Source organism: Echiichthys vipera, assembly GCF_963691815.1.
Source record: "Echiichthys vipera genome assembly, chromosome: 7".
NCBI classification, from domain to species: domain Eukaryota; kingdom Metazoa; phylum Chordata; class Actinopteri; order Perciformes; family Trachinidae; genus Echiichthys; species Echiichthys vipera.
In genome coordinates this window covers 30163173-30174356 of record NC_139832.1, presented here as the reverse complement: position 1 = coordinate 30174356, position 11184 = coordinate 30163173, and the positions used below count along the sequence as shown (strand labels likewise).

At 41.3% G+C, this 11184-nt stretch overlaps 1 protein-coding gene across 2 annotated transcripts in view; it reads right to left on the bottom strand.

Moving 5' to 3' along the window:
- The window catches only part of LOC310949399 (guanine nucleotide-binding protein G(o) subunit alpha), a 141649-nt gene that overhangs the window by 45812 nt on the left and 84653 nt on the right, over positions 1 to 11184 (bottom strand). For both annotated transcript variants that reach the window (XR_014593276.1, XM_083916851.1), the window contains exon 4: positions 2590 to 2750. Coding sequence is in view for 1 of the 2 variants with exons in the window: in XM_083916851.1 (XP_083772977.1) it covers positions 2590 to 2750 (161 nt within the window). In the remaining variant the exon portion in view is untranslated. The remainder of the gene's footprint in view (positions 1 to 2589; positions 2751 to 11184) is intronic.

The following is an 11184-nucleotide window of genomic DNA, read 5'->3' as shown; positions in this document are numbered from 1 at the left end:
GGGCTTTAGCGGAGCCGTTTGCACATGTACGAGCATGAGCGTGCGCACGTGTACGAGCACGAGCACGAGCCCTACGGCAGTAGCGTTATGTCCGCCTGTTCGGACATGTAAAAAGAAGGACGGACCATGCGCGGACATTTAACAACAACAACAATGGTGGTGAAAGGTTCACGTTGGTGTGGTGCGGAGGTGGAGTGTTTACTGCAGATTTGGTCGGATGAAAATATTCAAAAACAGTCGACAAGACGCACAAAAACTCCGAGGTCTATGGAAAGATTTGTAAACCAAGCCACACACACGCGATCAATGCGTGTGACGTGTTACGGCGTGATGGCGTATGGACAGCAAGAAGCATTGGCCGGCCCTGGCAGTGTGAGTACAAACGGGGCTGGGGCGCGGGGGGGAGAGGGAGGGGGGACAAGTACCCTAAAGTCCGGGTCGTGGTCCGGGAGGACAGTGTGAGCAGACCCTTAGTATCTGTGTACTGTTGCCTGCAGCAGACAAATCAAGGGCTTCTCTTGTGCGTTTTCTCTCAAACTACATTAATGGAATATTAATTAGACATCACTGTGTCTTCTGTCTTGAATTTGCAGTTATTCGATTCAGTTGAGAAACTCTTTGTTGTTGGGTGGTACATAGCATAACCGGCAGGTCAACAGGCTTAGTGAGGCCTAATAATATTATAGGTGTACTAGTCTCTTTTCTTGAACATAGCATGATCTATTTCTTCCTCCAACGGCTGTCTAACAGCTGACTGCAGTTCCATTTCTGACCACAGATCTACATGGGGGTGCTGTTGCTCTGCCCCAAATGAAAGCTACTGTACAAGTAAAGCAGAAGCTAATTGCACGAGACATGACCATGGTGAAACTCATACCCAAACACACAATCGTTGTTTTCTTTACTTAGAAACATGGGTCTTGTTTCATAACGTGTAGGTTATTATTCCCCTAGTAACTTACTGACAGATGTTAAAATCCGTTAACAGTACGGATGCAGTGGGAGTTGAGTTAACTTCATTCTTAACTGACGTTGTAATACACGGACATTAGTTGAAGTGCTAACAAGCTGACAGACAGGTTGCAGTTTGATTTAAGGTGGTAACCTAGACAGGTTAGGAAAAATGTATCATAACTCACTTAAAGTTACTCGGCAGCCGACTTACTTACTAACTTGATTTGTCCAGTTAACATTACTGAAGCTAAGTTAAGTAAGTTCAACAGCAACTAACATCAGTGGCAGCAAAAGCTACCTCATAATTGTAAGTTAGCGCCACAAAAAGTTCCCTTCATCCATGGGAAAGACAATGCTGTTATACTGATTCTGATTGGTCAAAAGACTTGAGACATGGCATCAAAGGTGTTTTATTGAGAAGAGGGTCTCAACAGCTCCAGGGACTTCTATGGTTTCACTCAGTCTGTGGGAAATTAGCGTATTTACGATAATTGGGAAAAGAGTTGATGTATTGTGCTGGTCATTTCACGTTTCTTGTTTTATAACTCATCCTTCATATTTAAGCTTAAAGTTAAATGTGTGGCTGCTTTGAGAAGTTGGCTGTTGGCCAAAGGTGGCTGACGTTAGCTGCTAGCTGTACACACTGCTACCGTCACTGTCGGCCATGTCTGTAGTGTGATACAAAAGGCTCATTTATGCCCTGCATTAAAAACACACGGACAGAGCCTTCTGTTTGTCCACCAGACAAAAAAAGTGCCATGAATAGCAAGTCATCAAAACCCTGACGGACATCGTGAAATACTGAAAGTGATTTTGGTCGTCAGTTTCTCTCATCTGTAAAACCAGTGTGTGGAATTCTCCGTCCACACTCCAGGATGTCTTTAGGGTCTCACAGACCACTGCCGTCAATAACGCTGGCCGCCATTTTACGTCCTTTTCAACAGAGGCAGGATCATTGTCTTCTCTGTCGTTGCCATCAACTCTTTTTTCAAACTTTATTGGAGTAACTTTTTTAATCTGCGCGACCCCCTCTAGCTTATGTTTTGCTCAACGCCAATTCCAACGTAAAGGACGCATGTTGGCATAAGGGCATTGACATTTAGAACTGATAACATGCGTCTCTACTTACGCAAGAAATGGGAGCAGGAATTAGCCTTTAAATGACTCTCTGGACGCCTGTGTGTGCCTTTTGAGGAGGTTTTCATGCCGATATTGCTCAAAAATATTGCTTTCTGTAACGGGGGGCTGTCTTTCCAGTAGTAGCAGCTCAAATTCATGCAGCAGATCCCACCAGATGCCCTGACTTCCCACCAGATCTGCAAACTTTCTATTGCTGCTGTTATTTCCTGCACTTCCAGGAGAATAACCATGGATGCTGGGGTAAAATTTGTATGTTTGTTATATAACATCAGTTACAGCATGCACTCATGCATGAAACTTAGCACAAGGGTTAACCTACATATGTAACTTAAACAACAACAACAACCCTGACCTTTGCTTTCACATGGGACACAAACACAGGGTGAGCGGTCATATTCACATCATAAAATCCCTTTCACAGTTTCAATTTGTATGTATGTCAACTACCTAAATAACCACACACACACACAAAAAAAAATGACCATGTGTACGTACTACTGTGCTGAATCGTTGAGCTGGTACTCGCGGGCACGGCTGAAACACTCCTGGATGCCTGAGTCGGACCACAGACGCATCATGGCGGAGAGCAGCTCAGCGGAGTAAGGCTCTGTGTCCTCCATACGACTGACCACATCACACACCATCTTAGCATCCGCCTGGAAGAAACAAGTGAGAAGCAGGAGGTTAGTATTCTTAGAGGCCTTAGGAGCAGCAGCGTCTTCTCTAAACTCTTAAGGTGCTGATCACATCACCACTGAAAATTACATTATGGAAATATTGGGAATAATCACATTCACCACAGAGAGACTGTCCATCTGTACAATGCATTTTAAACAGTGTGGTAAACAGAAATGATTTGTTCACAGCAATATGATAAATACTGTATCACTTGACAGTATATATGTGATATAAAATATATATAGGTTATAGCAGAAGAGCAGGAACAAAGACCTGGAGGTGGGAGGGGTTACGGATGGAGGACGGAAAGAAGAGGAGGTTGGAGGTAACCGCAATTACAAGAGATGCTCCCATTTATAGGCCCATTCTTCGCAAAAGCATTTGAAATCCATGTGTCATTACAAACCCTGAGTCAGTGGAGACACAGACACACAACAGGAATTACTGCAATTTACGGAGAGTCCTGGGTGAGAACAAATACCGTTTTAATGTCATCAAACTCAATGATGCAGAACATCCAGCTGGAAACAAATCAAAAGGCACCCTCAATGGCTCCGCTAAGAAATTTTATCAAACCTGTGACCCATTAATTAACTATGGAAAGAGTTACCTGCAGGGGCGAAAGTACGCAGGTACTGGCTGGTACAATATACTACTAAAATATTTGTGTGTGTGTGTGTGTGTGTGTGTCTGTGTGTGTGTGTGGGGGGGGGGGGGGGGGGGTATGTTGTTCTGTTTAGACTGATGGTTTATCCAATCAGCAACCAGTATTTTCACCCCTTCCCAAAAGATCTCCAAAGCAGAGTTCCCAGATGGATATGCAGAGCAAATGAGAATCAATCCATCTGGTGGAGTCAGGTTATGACTACACACCTGCTGACATCTAATTACCAGAAGCAACATTTTTTCCCCAGTATACATTGCATATAACTGCACTGAATTTTGTATGAACCTTCCGTGCAGCGTTTCACTCGACAGATGAGCGAGATAGTGCGCGTGCTGCTGGAAATATGAGCCCATACCTCCACAGGTAAACGACTCTGATAAATGCTAAATGTTAGACTTGTAGCACCTTTTTAGCCTTTCACCCATTCCCACAGACATTCATACACTAATGGCAGTGTATACACTGTGGCTTAAACCACATTTAGTGATATGGAGTTCAGTGTCTTGACCAAGGATACCTCGGCATGCGAAGTCGGTTATCGAACCGCCGTTCTTGCAAATGAAGGACAACCTGCCCTACCTCAGACAGCCCAGGTGGTCTGTCTAGTCTAGTAATCTATGCTCAAATACATCACGATGCACATTTCTTTTTTTGGATGTTGTTGTTTGATGTTTTGTTCTTTTCAGAATTCATTATATTTCTATATATATTTGTACATTGAGATGATGGTCTATGTTAATATCTTGTCTAACAAATATAAGAACTCCTTATAAATTAAGTGATGAAAAAAAACAGCATCCCTGCTGGGATCTTTCTTTTGCTTTCCTAACTTTGTAGAACTAAATGTAACAAGTAAATTACCAGTAAAAACCATAATGTATCTTAATTTATAATTAAAATAATACTAAAGAATAATAATAAAGACTTGAGTTGAATAGATCAGCCCCATTGTCACTGAAAGCTGATCCAGCTTGTAGGAGCCAAAAAAGCAGTTCTTGTTTATTCTGTACTCAAAGAACAGTTACTATTTTTTGAGTTGTTTTTACTTTCTTTGTGGGAAAACCATGTTAAACAAAATATAACTACGGAGTAGTTTTTACGTACTTTAAAACGTGTTTGGAGTGGGCCTTTAAATTCAGTGAGATTTACAATAAAACACAAAGTGTTAATGTTACAGTTCTTTCCCTGTAAATGTAAAAGACTGTCCAGTTTTATTGGAAACAAAAGCAATAATAAAAATATAGATATATATATTTAAAATAAATTCGTAACTGCTTCTAGCTCTGCATTACAGTACCAAATGTTTATGTAGTGTTGACGTCAGAATTAAAAATAAAATTAACGTAACACCAAGCTTGTTGATAAAACTGCAGTAGCCTTATTGGCACTGTAGAAATATTCTTATTGGAAACTTTTGGTCAATATGTGGTATCAAATTCAATATTATTTCTAGAGATTCCAAATATATTTTTAATGTTAAAGATGCAATTTAAATGAATAAAATCCAAAACATCCTACCCTCCTGTGTAACAGACCAACAATGTTACATCAAAGTCAACAAAATTCCTGAGTCAGCAAGCTTTAAATATGAAGAATGAGAATCAAACATACACATAACGGACCAACGGACTGACCAAAGCAGACTGCTAGCAAACACAGTTTCAACGGACAGGTATTAGGACTTCTACACCTGTGATATTTTTTATAGTCAGCAAAATTAAATACCAAACAGAGTAAAAACAGTTTAATGACTAAAATATATCACTGGTTATTATGTCCTACAGAAATAAAAACATTTACAAATGAAACAGTATAGTATCAGGGGGGTTGCTCCCTTACTGTCATTTTCCCCAGGCGTTATAATTACAGAGCACAGCACTCAGGCAGAAATTTAAATAACTGAAGGCATGATCTGTTTGAGTTTCAACATAACCCTAAAATTCACAGCATGCCAAGCCATCGGAAAGAGATTAGTCTCACATTGCCAGACCTATCCAAAGCACTGTGTCAGTACTGGAGAAAAATTGGGCTGCACTGCTTATCGTTCTGGGATAGGGGGAAAATGTTCTGGCTTCTTGTATGTCTTTAAAGTGTATTTCCGGTGCAAAATCATCCCATGAGCATTGGCACTTCCTAACATCAAATAAGCCATCGAGAAAGTTTTTTTGGTGTAAAAACTATTAACAGAGAAATCCGGGAGAGTTGCTAATAGCAGTACGTGGCTAACTAATTAGCTCAGGGCATTACGGTGAGGGCATTCAAACATCTTTTTGAACTAATACTACTCAAAATAACACCAAACCTCTGCAGTAGCATGAGAAGAGTCCTTACACATACGAATATGACTAAACGTATACGAGGGGAACTTCAATAATCCAAATATTCCCTTAACCCGAATATAATCAGGTTTTTAAAGTGCATGTAAAAGCACTGTCTGTGTGGAAGTTACAGGATCATTCTTGACTGACCTCCCGTGTCAGTCTCTACCCTCTAAAAAATACTTTTCCCGTTATAAAATAAAAAATCACTCCCGTTCCCAGGAAAAAAAACCTCAACATTGACTCCCACTCCAGTCTATCTAGTAGCGTGTTCTGTTAGCCTAGCTCCAGGTCAGTGGTGCTAATGTGGCTAATTCAGTAAACGTCAGGCAGATGGACGTATCACCCTCCCCCCAACGTCACATACATGCCCTTTTTTGGTAAGAGGAAATGAGGCGGAGTCACAGTCTGACAAAATGGCGGCTCCCAGAGGTGAAAACGATTGCATCAAGTTGAGAGAACGGACCCCGATGTAGAAGCTAAGTCCATTTTATATACAGTCTATGATGAAATAAATCTAACAAAAATAAGTATTCACTATTGTGTTACTATAAGTATTTAGACTTTGATGAAGACAGCCTGATGAATACAGGCACGTGTGTGTGTTCCTTTAAGTCTAATTACAGACGTGCATTGCCTGTCCCCACTTGGACATTGAATAGGCAATCATCAGTGCCATCATCACCACTGTTAGCATCATCATCATCCCTCCCACATCCTCTGCATCTGTTCCTTTCTCTCTCTCTTTACCTCTGTCCCTCCATTCAATAGCCTGGGCACTTTGGTGCTGTAGGGCCTCTCTCTATTATTGTCTCCAGCCTACAGCCAATGATGTCTAGGCACAGTGAATCAGTGTGCCCAGCACCTGCACACTTAAACTACTGGCTAAACCAAGACACATTTACAAAACACCCATTTACTGTGTGCCATCTAATGTAGGCTGAAGTGAGTACAAGTCACCTGTATTTAGAGAGAACACATGTATACTACACTATATATTTCAAGAGTTACACAGACACATCACAAACATCAGCTACTACTTAACCTTTGACCTTTACCATTAACTGGACAGTCCTCACCCTCTATCGCCTCTTCTCCACCAACACTCACATCCTGTTTAATAATCTAGTAGCTGACACTTGTTCCACAAGACCTGTGGGCCCAGCAGATCTTTGAATTATATGCTAATATCAGTATGCTAGCATATATAATGACAATACTAAAGCTGTGTTCCAAATCCTTCCCTATCACAGAAGTAGTGCACTATATAGTGTGTACACCATTTTGTACTGGTGTTTGAATTCTCCATGTTTAATTTCATTCAATTTATAGTCCACTATAAAATACCCACAATGCACAGCTAATTTGAGTGTACATATGATGTACACTACATTGTACTCCTGTATCCCACAATGCAGGTCGTGTTTTACCGGAGGTGAAGAAGAAGCAGAAGAGGTGCTAACAGTAGCCATAGAGCTAACTACAGTTATCAACAACCGTTCCTCACAAGCTAACTACTGTTACAACTGTAACCTTAGACCGTTACTTCTGTTACTGGCTCGTGAAATAACTGAAGCTCACAATCAGAACACACAACCATTGTTAACTAAATCACACTTTAACTCCATCGAAATTTCAACAAATTATTTGGGATTTAATATTAAAATGATCATCACCATCAAAACATCCTTTTACGTCCTCCTGAGAGCAGGATTGTATCATAAACAGACTGAAAATAAGTTTACAGCTCTGTTTGTTTACATGATGCTGGAAGCACGGCCCACCTCAACCACACATATATCCGGCGCATCTACTGACACAATGATTTGTTAGAAAATACCAGTGTAGGTAATATCTCCATTTTAGTTTAGCATGTTAGCATGCTAACATATATTAACAAGCCCTATACCCAAAGTGCGTTCAGTTCTGTTCTTTGCTCTACTCGCAGTAAAGTTTACCAGTGCTGTTGCAGCATCTAAGCTAACCTCTTCATGACCCACTGTTGTTGGTTCGAACAGTTGCCTTGTGTCACCTTTGGCCTTTCCTCGACACATTTCCTGTTACTTATACCAGTACTGTTTCTAACTTCTGATTGGGTGGGAGGTGCACAGCCTGCCACCAAAGTCTCCCACTGCCCACCCCCACTTCTGCTCCTGTTCAGACATAAACACAGGAGCTGTGTTTCCTTAGCTGCCCTCCTTCACTTCCCCTCAGCCCTTGGCATTACGTAACAGCACACGTCACACAGAGGCCACTTGGAGAGCTGAGGGGAATTGGGCCGGGGATGAAATGGAACGCACCTGCCCTCGTACACTTCAGCCCAAACATCACGGATCCACCAGCAGCTGTAGGTTTAGTGCTATACTGCTTCTTACTAATAATCAGGAATAGACCTTTAGACTCAGACAAAGGTGTTTTCTGTGGACGATTGCAATATGTCTGCACTTTGTAAACAGCTGCATCATCTTTGATTCCGAAACTTCTGCTGATTATCATCATTATTATTGCTAAAAAAAAATTCCAACATTTATTCCATGTGTTTACAGATAATGCTGAGAAGAAACCACACAAGCCAAGTATAGATATAAAATAAGTCAACTAATTATTTACTGCAGCCGGTCATGTTTCAGTAAATATGAAGCATCAATGAGACATTCTTTAAAAACTATCTGCTTAACAGGCGAACAGCCCACACGTGTAAGAATACAGAATTATACATTATACGGAATGACAGACTTAAAATAAGATATTATTTATAGAAAACTAAAACTGAAACTAAAAAGCATGTCAGATAGAGAAGTTTTTTTAATGAAGATAGAAAAGTCGTTTTATTTATGCATATTGTTCTTCTTTAGAGGTGAGCAATCAAATCATTTTAAGTCCATTACAGCCACTTTTCTAAGAATGTTTACCCATTCTTTCAGTCTATGAATGCTGTGCTGCTAGTGAAAGCATGTAGTATGACCTTCACACAACCATTTAACCGACAATAAGAATTTTCACTGATTCATGCTGAATAATTAGTTCAAAAGCAAGAAGAATAATTCATAGGGATGACATGTGCAACCACATGAGCCTTTTATTGGAGCAGCTTATTAGAGAGCTTCATCACTACCAAACTGCGTTGTACTTGTGTGTCTGTGTGTATATGGAGTGTGTGTGTCGTGCATCTGGTGTGTGTAGACTAGTCTGTGTGTCTTACAGTTGTTTAATGAAGAGATAAACACAGTCTAGGGCCACCCGTAACAACGCTCTCACCAACTCCTTTACTTCATCTTCACCCACCCCTCAGCCGGTAAAGGGCAGGATTTATGACATATGAAAGCTCAGACGCTTTTCTATTGTCATATCGCACAGCCCGTCTAAACAGTCTTTGATGGCTGCACTATTTGACAAACTAGTGTCACATAAACATGAAAGGAACTAGATGTGATTCCTTTGCTCTCTGACACTGTGGTCAGTCCCATTGTCTATGACACATAGATATAAATATTCTTTGAAAAGAGAGCTATTGCAGCAACAATACCCATGAGCCATATTCAAACTGCTCATCTACTGTAGATGGTAACACAAGATTTGCAAAAATCTCATAAGATGGTTAAGGTTAGCCATTGACCTTGAATAGTTAGTAGGGTTATTATACCTTGGGCAACGAGTCTTGCAAGATTTTTTGCAATTCTAGACACGACCATTTTAACCCTAGTCAATGATCTGCTGTTGGGCTTGCTGAGACACCATGACACCCCAAACATTAAGCTCTCTCCGATTCCACTCGAAGGGATTGGATTTGATGTAAAAGTGTTTCAGCCCGGGCTAAAACTCTGTTCCAGCTTCCTCTCTGCTACTGATGCTCAGCCACACAATGCCTCATATGGAATGAGAGAGTGAGCGTGTGTATATCTGGGTGTGTGGGTATGAATGAGGGGCACAGAGAGACGAAACCAAGCTTGTTTTCTGTTTGCGTGTGTGTGCGCTCCAGTTTAAAGCCCTGGGCAGTCCGCCATAGACACACTTAAAACCCACAGCCCAAGCCAAGGATATTGTCTAAACAGACATATTGCAAGGCACAGGGTCTGTGTGTGTGTGTGTGTGTGTGTGAGAGAGAGAGCGAGAGAGAGAGAGAGATGTAGAGAGAGAGAGAGAGAGAGAGGGAGGGAGGGAGGGAGAGAGCGAGCTTGTGTGACAGTAATGGACTGTTCAGACAAGTTATACAATGATGTGGATATGAATGTCAGGGCCAGATTTCCTAGCAATCCATCCAACGCCTTAGATATATTTCAGTCAGACACACCAACACTCCCATCCCTAGAGCCCCATCACTAGCACAGGAGCAGCTGTGGCTCAGGAGGTAGAGCGGGTCACCCCCCAGTCTGCATGTCTAATGCTACGTTCACACTGAAGGTCTTAATGCACAAATGAGATTTATTGCTTAAATCAGATTTTTTTGTTTGTCTGTTCACATCACGTCTTTAAATGTGGCCTGTCTACAGACTACTGTGTGAACAGCTCACGCTCCTGAAGTGACCCGCATGTGCAGTTGATCATTGATGACATCACGCCACAGCAGTGTTTACTGAAGAGAACATGGCAACTGCAACCGGTATTGTAGGATTTTATGCTAAAAATGTTTAACAAATGTGTGCCCCCAAATACTAATGAGGTCTAAAACGTCCCTCTCCCTCCGCTGGCCGCTGCTTCACCGCTGTCCTTCGTGTTTGTTTTGATTCAGTTCCTGGCTCCCGCTCGTGGCACAATTTTTTTTTTCAATCAACTTTAATTTGAATGTGGTCGCATTCAAAAAAATCCAATGCGTATCAGATTCAGTAGCACATTTAAAAGTGAACTAATTCTAATTGGAAAGTGGCAGATTCACACTGTCAAAAGAAAATCAGATCAGGGTCACATACAATATGAGAGAAAAAGTCAGATTCAGGTCACTTGGAACTGCAGTGTGAACGGAGCCTAAGTGTTCTTGGGCAAGATACTCAAGATGATTGGGACCCTGCATGGCCGCCATCAGTGTATGAATGTGAATGTGGCATGTAGTGTAGAGTGCTTTGAGCGCTCTGAAGACTAGAATGCTGCTATGTCCTTTTACTATTCACCATCAGCACAGTTGGGAACTTGTTTCGAATTGTATACATGGCTAAGAAATCATCACTGTCTTTTTTTTAATCCCCTAAATTGGTTTCTCCTTTTCATCATGTTTAGGAAATCGAATTGCTTCAGGAGACAGACAGTAACCACATTACTCCACTGTGTGTAAATGAACTTAATGGAAGTGCCCATCATATAGACCTTTCTGTCCACCATTATAAAGTAGATGCATCTTATCTTGTATCTACCCCGTGTTGGGAGCTGGTTTTGCTTTCATGGGCAGTTTTCTTATGCATCATCTCATTTGTTGTGCAGCCATAGGCATTAATC